This window comes from Onychomys torridus, chromosome 21 (genome assembly GCF_903995425.1).
Source record: "Onychomys torridus chromosome 21, mOncTor1.1, whole genome shotgun sequence".
NCBI lineage: Eukaryota > Metazoa > Chordata > Mammalia > Rodentia > Cricetidae > Onychomys > Onychomys torridus.
The window spans coordinates 53529117-53545884 of NC_050463.1; the positions used below are offsets into that span (position 1 = coordinate 53529117).

Genomic DNA, 16768 nt, shown 5'->3' on the forward strand with positions numbered 1-16768 from the left:
CAAGAATTCTATGTCCATTCAGGTCTGGGGAGCTAGATAAATCCTGTAACTATGGGGTGGAAATAACCTGTTCACCCCAAGTCTGTAGGGTCCAAATGCCGTGCACACCCCAGGTCTCTGCAGAAGGTGAAATATCTATCCTAGATCTCCGAAGAAAATGCTATATTCGTCCTAGGTCTGTGAGACATGGACACCACGTCCATTCCCGGCCTGTGGGGCGGAAGCTGTGTCTACTTCCTGTCTGTGGCACAGACACCATTGGCATCCCATTTCTCTGAGGAAGAACCATGTGTATTGTGGGTCCAGATGCTATGTCTATCCAGTGTCTGTGGGACCTGACACTGTATTCATGCCATGTCGTCCACCACCACTCTTGGGGTAAGTCATGCAGCTCATCCCGGCTCTGTGGGGAGCACAGACGCAGCACTCAGCCCGAGTCTGTGGCAGAGACAGGGCATCGTATTTATCTGGGTATGTGAAGCACGGAAGCCCCTCTGTCCCGGGTCCGTGATGAGGATGCTGAGCTCATCCAGGCTCTGTGGGACTGGCATGTGCACCCCAGGTCTCTGAGGAGAAAGCTGGGTCCATCCTCGGTTGTGAAAAGTGCGCCAGGTCACCAGTTCATTCCCGGACTGTGGTGCAAGGGCCAACCCTGATAAACTGGCCCCAGCCGCTGGCTGCCTGTGGAACCAAGCACCCTCAGGAGTTTGGGAGAAACAGAACTAGGCAAGCACGTTCACACTTCTTACAGAACTCCATTAATGTAATAATGAAAGTTGGACCTCTTTAAAAGAAAAGAAAAGGAAAAGAAAGAAAACTCTCGCGAGAAGAGCCAAGTAGCAGGTTCGTACCTGTAGATCTCGCGAGAGTAGGCGACTTCCCTGGCTGTCGGGAGCCGTGGACTTCTCCAGGGTTGCTGGTATCCCCCGGCGTGATGCCCTCGCCGTTCTCGGTCAGAGCCTTCCCCGTCAGCATCCCCGCGGTGATCATGGTAACTCGCAGGCTCTGGAGACTGGACGGCGCTGGCGCGTGGTGGGGATTCGCTAGTTCTGGTGTGGACTGCGCAGGCGCGGGCAGGCTGTGTCCTGAAGCCGCGCTGTGGCTCGGCCGGATCTGGCAGAGCCCGGGTGCGCAGGCAGTGCCCTGGGTCCCCAACATGTGCCCACCGCGGCTCCGCTGGATGGGGCAGAGCCCGGGTGCGCAGGCAGTGCCCTGGGTCCCCAACATGTGCCCACCGCGGCTCCGCTGGATCGGGCAGAGCCCGGGTGCGCACCGGCAGTCCTGGGCCCCAGTACCCGTGTGCCCACCCTAGTGGGGTCATGGCAGCCGCAACATACATTGCGTTCTCTAGCAGGCTCTGGGCAGACTCTCAGTGTGCTGTCCTTCTGGTGTGACACAGAAGACACTTGCGGTACTCAGTTAAGGGCACTGGACTCCAAATAGTCCTGAAGAGTGTTTGGGCTCCACACTCCAGAGCTAGTCTTGCCTTGTGGAGCAGTGCCCTTGGGCAAGGGCGTGGGGAAGGGCTAAGAGGGCTGGACTAGGAACCAAGTATCAAGTGGGGACAGTCAGAAAGATTTGGGCCCTGGAGTATGGACACTGATCATCTGTAAGGCCCCAGAGAACTGATGAAGCATTACCTAGTGAGCTCTGGATGCATTGCACAAGTACTGGGAACAGTCAGTCCTGCAGGTTAGGATGACTCATTTCCAGGCCTTGATATGAAGACCTTCCCTTTGGCAGCTTTACATGCTCCTAGTACATCTTCGTGAATAGATCAACTTGACTTTACTCAGCTTGTTAGTTTAGATAATAAGCCTTTAGATTTCACCCAGCTGAAAAAGAATTGTATTCACCAGTCAAAAGAGGCAAGTGGGCGATGGTTTCCATTCTGTGTGCTCAGACTTTAAAATCTTTATATGAAATCTGTGGATGTGTTTGCAGTTGAAGCATTGTTGTTTCCCCTCTCCTGTTCTTCTTTCCCCCACTTGTCTGGGAGGCAAAACTCAGGGGAAGGGCCAGTAATTACCGTTACCCACAGGAAAGCAGTTTTGCACTCCCCACCCCCAAGTTTCTAACAGTGTATCCTCACAGGAGACTGACTGGACAGAGCCGTGGCTCCTAGGGCTTGTCATTTTCCACCTGCTGTGCCTACTTCTCACATGCTTCTCATCCCAGAGGTATAAACTACAGATTGGACACTTCCTGTGCTTAGGTGAGTAGGAGAAAACCTTACCCCTGTGCTTTGACTGCTGTGATGTTGTCCTGGGTTTGTTTGTATTATGTTTTCACGGGACTTCCCAGAGCCTTCCATCTGTATCGAAATCATGAAGTAGTCTTTGGACATTAAACTTGAAAGGGGTCTTCCTTTTGATTCAGGGTGGCCAGGAAGGGTGTGGAACGTCAGATGTACTAAGATTTTGATTCTGTTATGCTGACTCTTACACAGATAATTTCCTGCTTGAGTTCAGTCCTGGATGGCCTGTCTTTCATGCAGTTGTTTTCTCGATAGGCTTAGTCCCACATTGCATACTCTGGAAATTGGACTACAGATTAAGTGACATTCTCTACATAAAATACTATTTCAAGTCAATTTTAAAGATAATGGCTTTAGAAATTGTGGGAAGGGATTAGGTCTACAGAAAGGAGAAAGATTATACAGAAACAGACACACAATAACCATCATGGTACTTGGCCAAATGGGGACAATTAATATATTAGGCCCTTCAGTCAGGTCAAAAGGATACTTAATAAAAGGTCTGTAAGAAAATATTAGTAATATCTGGCTGGCCCAGGCATGAGGTCTACCCTAAATGCAAACAAGTGGGCAGAGCCCCTAAAATATAGGGTCGAAGATGGGTGGGAAGCTGGATCATAGGCCAGACACCACAGTCTACAGGAGCTAAGTGTTCCAAGGCTGAGTAATTACAAGTATAAATACTTGACTTTTGTGGATAGTGGAAGGAGGAGGAGATTTTGCTTGGTAATGAAAAAACTGATTTTAGACTAATTGAATCAGTTGACTATGCGAGGTAGGACATATGATCAAGTAGCTATCTTAGAAAAATGAGTGAAGTGCTGAGTATTCACATTACAGAAATGGTGTCCCTTCTTCATTTGAAATTCTTTTCCTGAGAAATGTTGGAGTTACATTGGTGAGCAAAATAGGCTTCTAAGCTTTAATGCAACTTCCTTGGGGACACCCACATTCAGTAGATAGCTGTAGATGTATTACAGTTGTGCTGTTACCAGCTGTATGATCATTTTGATGTGAACTGAACTGGGGTGGAGTGGAATATGCTTCGGGCCTGATAAGAGTTTCTGCAGGCAGTGCAGAGGAACCCAGGTATGAGCAGACAAGGGCTTGAGGGAACTGCCTTGGAAGGTGGAACAGTTTTCCTTTGTTTTCACAAATGCTGAGGCTCTGACACTGAGCTTTCCACCTGGATTTTGGTGGTCCTGCCAGTGCAGAACAGCTTCATCAGAGTTTCACTAAGACCCTTGGCATCTTACACATGTGTTGATCTTTTTCTTATTTCCATTAAATGGGCATATTCTTTAACATCACACTTTCATAGTTCTTACATCAAAGCTAAAATGGAAATTGCATTTCTTGGCAAATTTTTTGATGTTCTGTTGCTATATGTAAAAAATATATTATCTTGTTTTATAATGATTGTAATTGGTGATGAAATTCTAATATAATTTCTGTCTTTTATTAGTAGGGTTAGTCTATTGTGCTGAGTATATCAATGAAGTGGCTGCAATGAATTGGAGGTAAAGTCAGCTTTTCATGCTCTTGACTGTGTCTTAGAGTTTCCCTCTGCAGTAGTATTGTCATCTGGAACTTTATAAAGAAAGTATGAAACTTATAGGGAAATTGAGGATGTCAGGAATTGTGGCCACATAAATATTGAGCACCCTGTACATATAGGTTTAGGCCTTAAGAAACAAGCAGTTAAATATTTTTGCTGTTGTTAACTGAAGACTAATAATTTTATTTTATTAATAAAAATAAATAGTCAAGAGGATAGTCAAAAGCTCCTCATTGAAACTAAAACAAAAATCCTGCTACTACTTTTGGGATAACTCCTTATGGTCAGGGGAACCTTAGAGGCTTACAAAACAGTGAGCTATTTTAAGAATGGCGTAACTGTTAAATGCACCACATGAGCTCTTAAGGTGATCTGTGAGAAAATATTAGGAGTATTATAAAGTAATTTGAGTTTCAGAATTCAAAAGTTTGGAGTCTTAGATGTTATTATTAGGGAGTAAGTGGTGCTCTTGAGACCTTTCCTCTGCCCTCTCCCCTTTCCTCTTGGACACAGCCTCCCTATATCTGGATGCTGCCAGAGTCTCCACAGTCATCACCCTGCTTTCCCAGCCCCCACCCTGGCACCTAAGTTGTCTTAACTGAGTCTCCTGTCTCGGTGCAGATTACTCCAAACATTCCAATGTGTCCCTAATCACTCAGGGACAGGCACAGAACTGTATTGATGCCCATGGCCTCTGCTGCAGCCCCTCCTGCTGACCCCACAGCCACCTCAAATTTGTGTTGAGCCCTTCTCCAGGTCAGAGACTAATCTTGACCTCTCCCCGCCCATAGAGTCCCATGTTCCCTGCTTTGTTTTGATAAGTCAGACTAGCATTCTGTCTGAACTACTTCTTCTCTCCAGAAGGTAGGTGTTCTTTAAGAGTGAATCTGGAACCCATAGCTTATGTAGCAGGCTGCAGTCACTGTTACTGAGTCAATGAAAACAGCTATCTAGCAAATTTCCACATTACTAAGGAAGAAATCCCCATAAACAGCGGCTACCTTCTGCTGCCTGGCTCTGTACCCTTGTGCAAGTTGGAATCATGTGGCCTTCAAGTCTCTCACACAGAAAGGCAGTTACTTCACTGAGATGGCTGGGAGCAGGAAGTACTAGACACAGTACTTTCCTAAGTAGCTGTAGCAGGAATGAAGCTCTGACTCTGTAATTTCTGCAGTTTTGAGAGTTTAAGTCATTGTGTTACATACAATTGATGCAAACTCTTCAGTGAACCCAGACTCTTAACTGCTCTTCTTCTGAAACTTCCCAGGACTGACAGTCCAATAATTATTTTTATTTGTTTGTCTCTAAAACAGATTGTTTGCAAAATACCAGTATTTTGATTCCCGGGGGATGTTCATATCTATGGTGTTCTCAGCACCATTGCTGTTCAATGCTATGGTCATTGTGGTATGTATGGTACAGATTTCTTATGTCCTGAGCTTCTTCAGTCATAAACTTTGCAGTTTTAATCATGACTTCAAATGATTTTAGATTATGTGGATACAGAAGACTCTGAATGTGATGTCTGACCTAAAGAGCTTGCAAGAAAAGAGAAAGGAGAGGAAAAGGAGAAGAAAAGAAGAATAATACCTCGTTGCTGTGGACCTTGTTTTTCCTCCAACTTGGTTGTTTCCAGCTATAAGCTGCACATGGCCCAGATGTTCTCTGTCACGTGACTCATGGTTTGGAAAATGGTTCTTACATTTTACACCCACAAAGATGGAGGCCTCACTAAAGCTGTTTCTTAAAAGAGCTAACGATGTCACCTGGATGTATATTGAATATGGACCCACATTTACATGGTGGGAACTTTCTGGTTCAGCCACAGGAAGAAACTTGCACAACTTTTCACAGTTTGCTGGTAGACCTCATTATATAACTAGAGTTCACTCAATTTTGAGTGTGGAAACTGAGAAATAAACATTGCCATCCTGCTGTGACATCACTACCTACTCACTCTCCTGTGTCTACCCTGTAGTGGTCGCTCTCGGTTATGAGTTATCTTGAAGCCGGGCAGTGGTGGCGCACATCTTTAATCCCAGCACGCGGCAGGCAGAGCCAGGTGGATCTCTGTGAGTTCAAGGCCAGCCTTGGCTACAGAGTGAGTTCCAGGAAAGGCACAAAGCTACATAGAGAAACCCTGTCTCGAAAAACCAAAAAGAGGAGAGGGAGAGAGAATTATTTTGTCCCCCAGAGACTTTGATGACATTTGGGCATGTGTCTGTTGGGTAGAGACTAGGATGCTGGAATCCTGCAGGGTACAGGATAGCCCCATCGTGGAATATTGTTCTGTATATAGTGTCAGCAGTACACAGGCTGAGTGAACTGTGGGACAGGTTTGGAAAAGAATGCAGTATATCAGTTCCCATGAAGCTAAGCCTCTAAAGAATCGAGTTGGGGCTATGCCATTGAAAATGTTTTGTTTAAAAATACTAATCTAGAATGGGAGCTGTAGAGTCAAGACTCCATGGAAAATAGTATGTCAAATGAACCGTTTGGTTTTGTTTTTTCTGGGTACAAAATTATAAATACTTGCATACTCAGTGAATGACTTAGTTGTTTCTGCATAGACTGACAAGTGCAGACCAGTTCTTCCTGAGTGTCACACATACTGGGGTTTGTCAAGCACAGAGAAGGGCATATGGCTTCTCTTCTGTTTTGTCAGATATCCTTAGTGTGTATGGAATCTGGAGCAATAAATTACCAGAAATTACAAATGACTGGAGACTCAGAAACAGTATTTAGTACTGGGAATTCTATAGACTCTTAGCTTTAGTTTAAAGAAATAATTTGTGAATTATTTTGTTTATTTAATAGGAATTTTTTCCTTCCTAAATGAAACATTCTTCAAAGTTCTAAAATAAAAATCTAGATAAAAGTATTTAAAAGGTTAAAAGTAGACAGTTCAATAGATTACAGTTATGTTCTGAAACCCAGATATGCAGTTTTAAATGTTTATGAACTTCAGGCTCTTAGTAGAAAGCCTACTGACTGAATTGTGAGTCTGATAATCCTAAGGTGTGAGTTTGTAGCTCCTCATGAAGCCACTGCAGCACTTGAGAAATTGTTCTCAATTTCTTGATTTGTTCCAATTTTACAATGAACAAAAGTACCAAAGGAAATAGCAGAGTATAGTATGTCAGTTTTTAAATTTAAAATCACACTGTTAAGTCATGGACATTGCATCTAAGGGTATATCTAATTGTGTGTTTCTGAAAATTACTGGTTCAGGTTGTTCAATCATTTTTGTGGTTACAAAGGCATTCACAATAACATTGATTAGTTTCACAGAAAATAAGAACAAATTGGTCAGTTTTATTTGGTTAGATAAATCTGAAGCAGGAGAGTGTCAAGTAGGTCTAGAACTCACCAACCAGATCTGTTCCCCTTGACCTTTGTGTCCTAAGATTGTGCAAAATGGGTCAGAGGGGGGTTGAGCTGCCTGAGTTCTGGCTTTGTCCAGGACAACTTCATTGGTGTTTTGGAGAGACTAGAGAGGAGCTAGGGCACTTGTGGATTCTGTGTATTTTAAGACAACACTTACCAGTCACACATTGTTTAGACTGCCTGTATTTGGAACCATCTGACTTTTTCTCCGATAAAATAGTACAAAGGTATTGTTTACTTCACCATGTGTTGATATTAATACCTCAGACTTTATACACACACTTGCGTGCACACACACACAATAAGTAGATGTTTAAAAAAAACATAGTAGGCATTCCTGAGGAGCAATCCCTGAGATGGTCCTCTGGCTTTCACACGTGCATGTGTGCATACTGGTATACACATAACACATAAAAAAAAGTTTTGTATTTTGTGACTCACTCAGTGGCTAAAATTACACTTTGAGGAATTGTCGTAATATTGTCCTTATATTAAGGAAAGCCCTGCAAGCCAGAATTATGAACAAGCAATTGGGTTTGTCAGTGCAGCTCTGAGGATTTTACAGATTGACCAGTGCTGTGTTCACACTTCTGTACTGCAAGGTTCTCCGGCAATCTGAGAGACATAAGGAACATACTTTTGCTGAGTAGTTATGGAAAGCAAAGGCCTGTGATAACCATTTTACACATTCTACCCATTAAACCTATGTTTGTTAATTACTGTACATTACTATACAATAAAATATGTTTGATAATATACAGTGTGCTTTCCTTGTCACGTGCACGTGTGTGTGTGTGTGTGTGTGTGTGTGTGTGTGTGTGTGTGTGTGTGTATTGAATCTAATCTCGTGTGTGTGTGTGTGTGTGTGTGTGTGTATTGAATCTAACCTTGTGTGTGTGTGTGTGTGTGTGTGTGTGTGTGTGTGTGTGTGTGTGTGTTTGTGTTGAATCTAACCTTGAGGCAGGTTTCTCTGTAGGGCTGGTTTCTTGGTCTCTGCCTGTGATCCTCATGCTGCTGGAAATGCAATGATGTTAGCATCAGTAGAAGAAAGTCAGTATGGAGATGTGTAAATAAGAGCCATATGTGGGTCTGTTATTAACATTCTATGAGAAATGCAGTGGCAAGGGACTGTGATCCTCTTCTCTCTTCACAACAGATCCCTGTGGACATGAAGTGTTCATAGGCCTGCTAAGATTCAGAACAAAGCTTCAACATTCTTCAGCAAATATTGGAGTCTGGCACACAACTGACTCTATTCCTGAGTGCCAAACTGATAACTTTCCTTGGGTAAGGACACTTAAGGATTTTGGTATCTGAAAGGGATTCTGAGCTCAGTTCCTTGTGGGTACCAGAGAATGACTGTATAAACTTGACTATCTGAAAACACTGTCTCCAATGACTGGGTCATAACATCCACTTTGACAGTCTCTGGCACTTAGATGTCCACTCTTTATCTGCAATATGAATCAGTGGATGTGGGACAGGCACCCTCTGACCACAGCTGACCCCAGTAAACATTCATAAAGGATAGGCTGGTTGGCAGAATGTCACATCACCCAAAACTCCACTTAAGGTACCCAGGAAGCTCCTCTCTGAGTGGCAGTATATTGTGTTTTAAGCAGTTCCTGAAGGGAGAAAATGGGACCGTTTAGGGTTGGGACAAGGTACAGGCAGCCTATGTGAAGCCAATTTCCGAACCGAGGGACCCCAAGTCCCTGAAACCTGGAAAGACTGGCAATCCTGACTGACATGGATGCCCATGACAAGGCTGTTTAGGATAAAAGTAGGGCCTGTGTTCAGGCTGTTCTAGTTTGAGCAAGATGAGAAGGAAACGGAGAAAAGTCATGAGGTAGTTGGCAGGGACTTAAAACCACAGACATGGTGTTGCTTCTGATGCAGACACGAATGGGGTAGTGGCTTCTATGTGTTCTAGAAAGAGAGATCAAGTGTTTCTTGGTGGACAACAAAAGCATGAAGCAGATGTGGAGGAGTGTAGGTTGGTTGGAGGGACCAGTGAGGCTGCTAGAGAATAGCAGAAAAGGTATCCAGGGCCAGGCCTGAAGGTAAGCCATGCTGCTGCTCAGAGGAAAGGGGGTTGGTAGTCCTTGATTAAGCAATGCCTCAGCCATATGGCCTTGGCTGGAGCCTGTTGTATAGATGTAGGGCTAGAATTGTCACCCATGAGACATCTTGTCCAGCTGACTGTTGCTGCCTTATTCCTCTGCAGATTTTTTTCCCCTTTTTGTGATCTACAGTTTCATTGTGATACATCTAGGTTTGTCTGTATTTTTCTTGTATAGTTAGTTCTCAAGTTATCAGTTTTGGAAATCTCTAGCTCATTTTTTTAATACAGTATCCATTTAGAAATATATAAAATGTACCAGGAGCTGAGCTCCAAGATGCAGGCAGACAGGTGTGTTCTCTCTCATAGGTGAAGAGGCCTCCATAAAACTGGTGTCTAGCCTGGCCACTGACTTCAGAGCTCACACTTTATCCACCTGCAGTATGCCACCTGCCTATGTTGTTTCAGAGGTTCCTGTAAGCTGCAAGGAAAGCAGCAGAGTAGTTGGAAGCTTTCCTGTGTCCCAGCTGTCCAGCAGTCGGGACACATCTCTCCCGCTCATATCCCCCGAGTAAACACACAGAGGCTTATATTAATTATAACTGCTTGGCCATCAGCTCAGGCTTGTTACTGACTAACCCTTACACTTAAATTAACCCATAATTCTTATCTATGTTTAGCCATGTGGCTTGATACCTTTTCTCAGTTCTGCCTTGTCATCTTGCTTCCTCTGTGCCTGGCTGGCGACTCCTGACTCAGCCTTCCTCTTCCCAGAATTCTCCTTGTCTGCTTATCCCACCTATACTTCCTGCCTGGCTACTGGCCAATCAGCATTTTATTTATCAACCAATCAGAGCAACACACATTCACAGCATATAGAACAACATTCCACAGCACAGCAGCTCTGTGTATATTGATTCCAGTTGCTGTCAATATATTGATTTTCTGTTTTTAAAAGTTTCTTATTGTTTCTAAAACTAGTGCTAACTCCATGTAAATGGGGTTCTAGAAAAGCAGAATTTCTTAGTTTGGGTTCTATTGGTGTGATAAAACACCATAACCAAAAGCAGCATGGGGGAGAAAGTGTTTATTTCATCTTACTCTTCCACATCACAGTCCTACATTGAAGAAAGTCAGGGCAGGAAATCAGGAACCTAGAGTGAGACACTGAGGCAGAAGTCCAGGAGGAGTGCTGCTCACTGGCTTGTTCCTTCCAGTTTGCTCAATGTTGTTTCTTATACAAATCAGGACAACCTTCCCAGGGATGGCACCGCTTGCAGTGGACTGGGTCCTCCCACATCTATCATCAATCAAGAAAATGTCCCAGAGGCTTGCCCCATTGGGGCCAATCTGGTAGGGAACATTTTCTCCATTGAGGTTCCTTCCCAGATAACTAGCTTGTGTCAAGTTGACAAAATACCAATGAGGACACAAGACCAAAGAGAATCTATGCCTATAGGCTTTGTTTCCTTGATACTCTCTGTCAGGCACGTTTGAATCACTGGCTCCTGCATCTTTCCTGTGGTCTGTGTCTCCTGTGGCCTTCAGCTGACCCTCTACAGTTACCTCTACTAAGTTGTAGCTCCTATGATGGGTTTGGACCTCCTGTTTTAGGAAACCAGGCAGCATTGCTTATATGTCTTTAGCAACAGAAATGAGTTATGGTGCCTTCTGTGATTGGAGGCAGCTGATCTGTGTATGTATCTGTCCATTTCATGTGGAGTAATCTCTGAGTCCCTGCCTCAGGATATCTAGTGCTCTTAACTCCACACTGCCCCATCTGCTTGGAATTTTTGCTTGCTATTTCCACTCTTCACCCAAGCTCACCTGTGCTGTGTTATTTGAAACAGCAAGTGTGTTTGGACAGGTGGGCCGTGGTCACCATCATCTTTCTCTGGAAGCCTATCTTCTGTCATATAGCTTTTCAGTCACTTCATTATAATACTTCTGTTATATAACCTGATTGTCAAATACTTCATAGTAACCAAACCAGGTAAGTCCAACCCTACTTGGCCAGTTTCTGGTATGAAGTTGCAGTTATGTACTGATTGCCAATATAAATGATACAGACACTTGTCACCTTCAAGAACTGTCTTACCTTTCTGTTATTGGCTGGGGATAAATTCCTGTTTGTCAAAATTGCTTACAAAACAACTTTTTATGGCAGTTTTTGTTGTTACTGAAGTATTGTTAAGTTAGTATTCAAAAGGATATCCAGGCATCACTTATACATATGTCCTGGGATCAGTCTTCACTTAGTCACACAGAAATGTTTTGTGATTGACAGGTAAAATTCCACTGTTTATTATATTTCCTTGATTATCAGTGAAGTTTGTTTAACATTGCCTTTCTCTCTATAGGTTGATCACACATATGCTTCATATTGCAATATAGTCTTTACAAGTACACTGCTAATTTCATATCAAGAACAATAACAGACGCAAATGCATTTGCCTGCTCTGTCTTTGAATTTGATCTGGGTTAAAGTTCTATAAAATGCATAGTTGTGTATTTGAGCCACTGAGTAGATCTGAGGGCTGAGCCTCTGATCCCTGAAGGCTGAAGGTGTCCTCTTCATCATAGTCCCAGACGGGAAAAAGTAGAGGGATTGAGGAAGCCTGCATGGCATCCTCTCAACTGTCTTGGGTGTAGGGTCATGCTCATGCTCAAACATCCGCCTGGAATATTTCATGGATGAACACTATACTTTCCAGGACTACCTCCAGAACACAGCATTTCAGTGACAAGAATATCTAGAATCTGCCGGGCAATGATGGCACACGCCTGTAATCCCAGCACTTGGGAGGCAGAGGCAGAGTCGGGTCTCTGTGAGTTCGAGGCCAGCCTGGTCTACAGAGCAAGTTCAGGAAAGGCACAAAGCTACACAGAGAAACCCTGTCTTGAAAAAAAAAAAAAAGAATATCTAGAATCCATGAACTTGATTACTGAAGCCATGATTTTCTTTCTTGTGGGCTCATTTGCAAAGAACTATATGTTTGTATATGTAGTCACTCAGGCTAGTCATTTACTTTTAGATCTCCTTAAGTTGAAGATATGATAATTACAAAGTCAATAGAAATTTCAGGCAATGTATTCTGATAACATAAAATTTTATCCAAGAATATGTCAAGACATTTAGTGCACAGAATTGTTTTACTTTTGAAGCAGGCCAAATAAACGCCTTGACAGGATCTTGTCTTTCTTCAAGTGTGACTCTCAGACTTAACTGATTCTCCCTTGTTTTAAATTGATAGTCCTCTAATTTGATGCATGTTTTTCATAGGCCTGCAGTTGTGTGCAACAGGTGGGTGACTTGGAAGTCATTTGTTCCATAGAGGTCCCTATTTCTCAGACTGATAAAACAAAAATGTCAAGTGCCGAGTAGAGCCTCTGGTTCTGCGCTATTACTTACTTTTCACTTACCCTCCAGAGGGCGCCAAAGCTCCATGTCACCTGCTGTCAGACACGGCAGCCCAAGTTCTAGTTACTGAAGAAAACGTCATTCCAAAAGATGACCTGATACTTTTCGGTTGAGGAATATCTTCCAGAGCTAAAGGAACTGGACAAAGAAAGGTGATTTGTTTTCTTACATTTGAACCAGATTAACAAGCATATTACATAGCATAATATGCTGTGCATGTGTATACAATGTGCTGTGTATGTGTACACAGCACACATACAAAGCACACAAATTGACTTTTCCATTGCATTATCAAACAGTGATCTTAAAATAGTTTTATCAAGAGAAGGAAGGAGAGTAAATATGAAAGAGATGATGCCATTTCTTAATACATGGGCTCATATGACATTGGAATGAGCGGAGGTGGTTGCTCTGTACCTGTGCTTGGCATTGAGGTGCTGGCATTGTACAGGAGGAAGATGATGCCTTGCATGAAAGAGCTTCTGCATCAGGAATTCTGAGCAAAGCATATAAGTTGGACATTGAAGGAAGATAAGACTCCTGGAGGCTTCAGCTTCAGGCAGATATTCAGGCTACTGGGAACATCCCTGGTCCTTCAATAAACAGCACTGAGGACTCAGGAGCTTGCTCAGGATCATTCTGTCCTTGTGTCCCATATTTCCTGCACATTGTGCCTTCAGTGCACAGTGAGCACCGGTGCTGTTCAGCATTAGTTCTTCATAGTCGCACTTGAACAGCTTCAGAGAGCCAGGTACAGACCATCCTTATCCTCAAATGCTTAGACCTGCCATTCCTAGACTTTAGGGTTGGGTCAGTTCCTGGAAGTGATGTGGCCAGGGGAACAAGGAACTTGGGCTGGAGCTAAGAGAAAGCCCTGCAGAGGGACCCACTCTTGGAAGCCAATTCCTGAGACCACCATGGGGATGCAGTGGAAGGTGACAGCAGCAAGAAGGGAAGAGGGGAGAGAGCAAGAGCAGAAGAGGCAGAGAAAGCAAGTTCCAGGTCTAGCTGGCCAAAGGAAATGGGGGATGCACTAGAAGGCAGAAAGAGAGATTGCAGCCAACAGAGGGCAACAGCTCAATTATTAGCACAACCAATATGCATGTTTACATCTATATTCCAGTTAACATTTTGCAAAAATTCTACAAAACAGATACTTCGATTATCTGTAATGTAAAAAATTTAAAAAGAGAAACCCAGAAAGAGAAATGGTTTCCATGCTCAACCCCACCATGCTGGGGAAGAGAGCCTATAGGTCTGCATCTCCAGAGCTCTTTGCACAGATCCTGCTAGCCTTGTCAGAGAATGAGTTACCTTGTTCAATATCCCTGTTACCTTGGTGCCTGTGGCAAAAACTGAGGTCTACCCATCGAGCCACAGCCAGGCCTTCTTTCTTTCTCAATTTTAACAGCCCAGGGTCTGGCTAGAAGCCATACTCTCACTGGATTCCTCTAGACCCAGCTTCTCCTGTCTGTATGCATGTAAGACCCAGTCCACACCCTGGTGTCTTCTTATAGTCCAAGTCATTTCTCCAGAGTCATTTGGACCTCAGCTCTGGGCTGAACAGAACAGTCAAGAATCAATTGTGCTAGTGAGGCAGATGCTGGGAAGCTATAGACCTACAGGATGGACCAATGTGGGGTCCTTCTTCCTTCTAGGAAAGGTTGGGGTCTACAGGGGAGAAAGAATGATGTAACAAAACAGATTGCCCAAACTACAAGCTTAGTCAGGAGAAGGCTTATGTTTGACTGAGAGGGAAAGAGAAAGGGAGGACAAGAAAAGGAGGATGGTAGAGTAGAGTCAAGTACAAGGTTACCCACTGTAAGTGACCTCCAGACATCTGGAGGGAACACTGGTTCACACAGCACTTCTGAACTTGGTAAGGCACAATGGATTCTTTATTGACCTCTAAGGTTTATGTTTAAGTTCATACATAAAAGTATGACTCACTTTCTGGAGATGTCATTTTCCTTGAGTCCCTTGATTATCTGATGTGAACTAAAACTGGAAGGCAAGTGACAAATGAAGTCTCCTCTCTGTAGACTTGAAGTCCAGTCTTGAGTGCCTCAGAGAGCAGGATGCACCTGGGAGTCACTAGGTGTCAGCTGCGGTATTCCTTTAAAGTATGGTGCAAGTTTGAGCCAAGTCGTGATTTAGGGGAAACTGCTAGGAGCTCCGGAGGACAACACAGCACAAGGAAGTGAAAGCCAGCAAATGAGAGAAACAGGTTTGTTGTCTGAGTCTCCCCTGGGGTTCCACATGTCAAAGATGTTCAGGGTTCATTATAGTGGCAGATTAATGACCAAAACTAAAGGGAAAATATGTATGATTTGAATTTTCCTCAAGATTCATCTTCAAATAAATATAAAGAAAATGAACATTGCCTCTCCTGTTTTAGTAACCATAACTATACTAAGAGATGATGACAGAGGAAGTTAGAGTTCATATGTAAATCAGACTGCAAGCTCAGAGAGAATATATTCCCCTGGAGTGTTGCCAAAGTTCAGCATCAGCAAGTCTTGAGTATTAATGTTAATTTCTTTGAAGTTTATGGAGGTCACTAAGTTAATGGATCTTTCCCCTCTATGTTGCTCCTGCAGCTGGCCCTTTCAGATCTCTGGAAAGCCCTGATGCTCACTTGTCTGAGGCTGGTCAGGACAGCACAGGCTCCCCTCCAAAGATTGCCTTCCTCACTGCTACTGTGTACCACACAAAGCCTGCCTCAGTGGGTGTGAACACTATGCTCTAAGCTTCTCATGGACTTGCAGTTTTGTCAACAGCTTGGCTTTTTCCAATACTCCAAAGCTGGTGGCAGCAGGGAATCCAGACTCTCCACTGCTCACTCCCAGAATGGGGTGAGGGAGGTTAGCACTGACCATCATAAGGGAGAGCTGGGCCAGGAGCAGGTCTCCCTTCACAACATGGAGTCTAAATTCCAAGAATGAACATCCCAAAGAACAAGTACATCAATGTGTCTACACTGCTCCTAAGCCCTAGAAGATCAAATCCCATTACCTATCCAGTGGTGTCACTGTCACTTTTTGCCTACTCAGAGCTGCCTGTTCACCCTTCTAAAACTCAAGCCCCAGGCTGCTTCGGTCATTCTTAGACTCTATGAAGCAGTGCCCCCTTATAATCTTGGGTGGGGCAGTCAGATCTATCTATTGGAGTCTGACCTCCCTGACCTACACAGCAAACATATCCTCTCTCTAAAGCTCAGGGACTAATTTGGCCTCTGCTCAGCAGATCTCTTCAGAGGTCAGGGAGTCCGCAGACTAGCGCAAAGCATATTTTGGTGTGTATTCACTTTGTGAGAAAACAATGTACTATGCTTTATTAAACTTTTACCACATTTTAATTTTTCTTTTCAGAAAATAACATCCATAGGTTGGCTCAAAGGAAAAATCTAGACATATTACTATTTAGGGACCAGTGCACTAGGTCCACACCTGAGGGAAGGGAGCTCGGGAGGTGTCTTTGTGTGTCCAGGCCCTAAGGTCTGATCCACAGACTTCTACATTCCATCCTGCTTCCTGAATTAAGACTAATGGTTACAGCTGTTCCCTCACTGTTTCAAGTCCCTACTATAAAACTAAAACAAAAAACATTGGAAGGCAGAGATGGCATTGGAGAGGATATGGATAGGGTCTGAGCTCTAATCTGTACTTGTTCACTGTGAAGTCAAGGCTGTCCCAGTAACCTCAGTCAGGGCCACAGTCTTTGCTGCAGAGAAATATTAGAAATTGCTTTGTAAGAAAGGTTGGATAAGGATATTCTCAGGGAAAAAAATGATTGTACAAAGTTCATACAACATGAACAGCGCTGTTGTATGAAGATAAGTCAAAAAGGAAGAAAAGTTGAATAACGATATTCTCAGGAAAAAACAAGAAATAGGCTGTACAAAGTTCATACAAAATGAGCAATGCTGCTGTATGAAGGTCATAAAAATAAATAAAAGAGATAAAATTTGAAAGGAAGAAAGTAAACTTGTCTTTAATCACAGATGGTATTATTTTTTATTCAGAAACCCCTGATTAAAGCATCTAGAGATGACATGATAAGACAGTTGAGGGAGATGGCAGG

At 43.5% G+C, this 16768-nt stretch overlaps 1 protein-coding gene across 4 annotated transcripts; it reads left to right on the plus strand.

Annotated features, from left to right (window-relative positions):
• Positions 1-245: 245 nt before the first annotated feature.
• On the plus strand, positions 246-5870 carry Tmem18 (transmembrane protein 18). 4 transcript variants are annotated; one of them, XM_036171123.1, is made up of 5 exons: positions 246-378; positions 2095-2215; positions 3723-3777; positions 5129-5222; positions 5307-5870. In XM_036171123.1, exons 1-5 carry the CDS (start codon positions 355-357, stop codon positions 5400-5402), a joined length of 390 nt encoding a protein of 129 aa, XP_036027016.1. In that variant the 5' UTR covers positions 246-354; the 3' UTR covers positions 5403-5870. The 4 variants fall into 4 exon arrangements, with proteins under 4 accessions (XP_036027016.1, XP_036027014.1, XP_036027015.1 ...); XM_036171121.1 differs by lacking the exon at positions 246-378 and adding an exon at positions 858-991; XM_036171122.1 differs by lacking the exon at positions 246-378 and adding an exon at positions 858-991 and having other exon boundaries at positions 3726-3777.
• The last annotated feature ends 10898 nt before the right edge of the window (positions 5871-16768 follow it).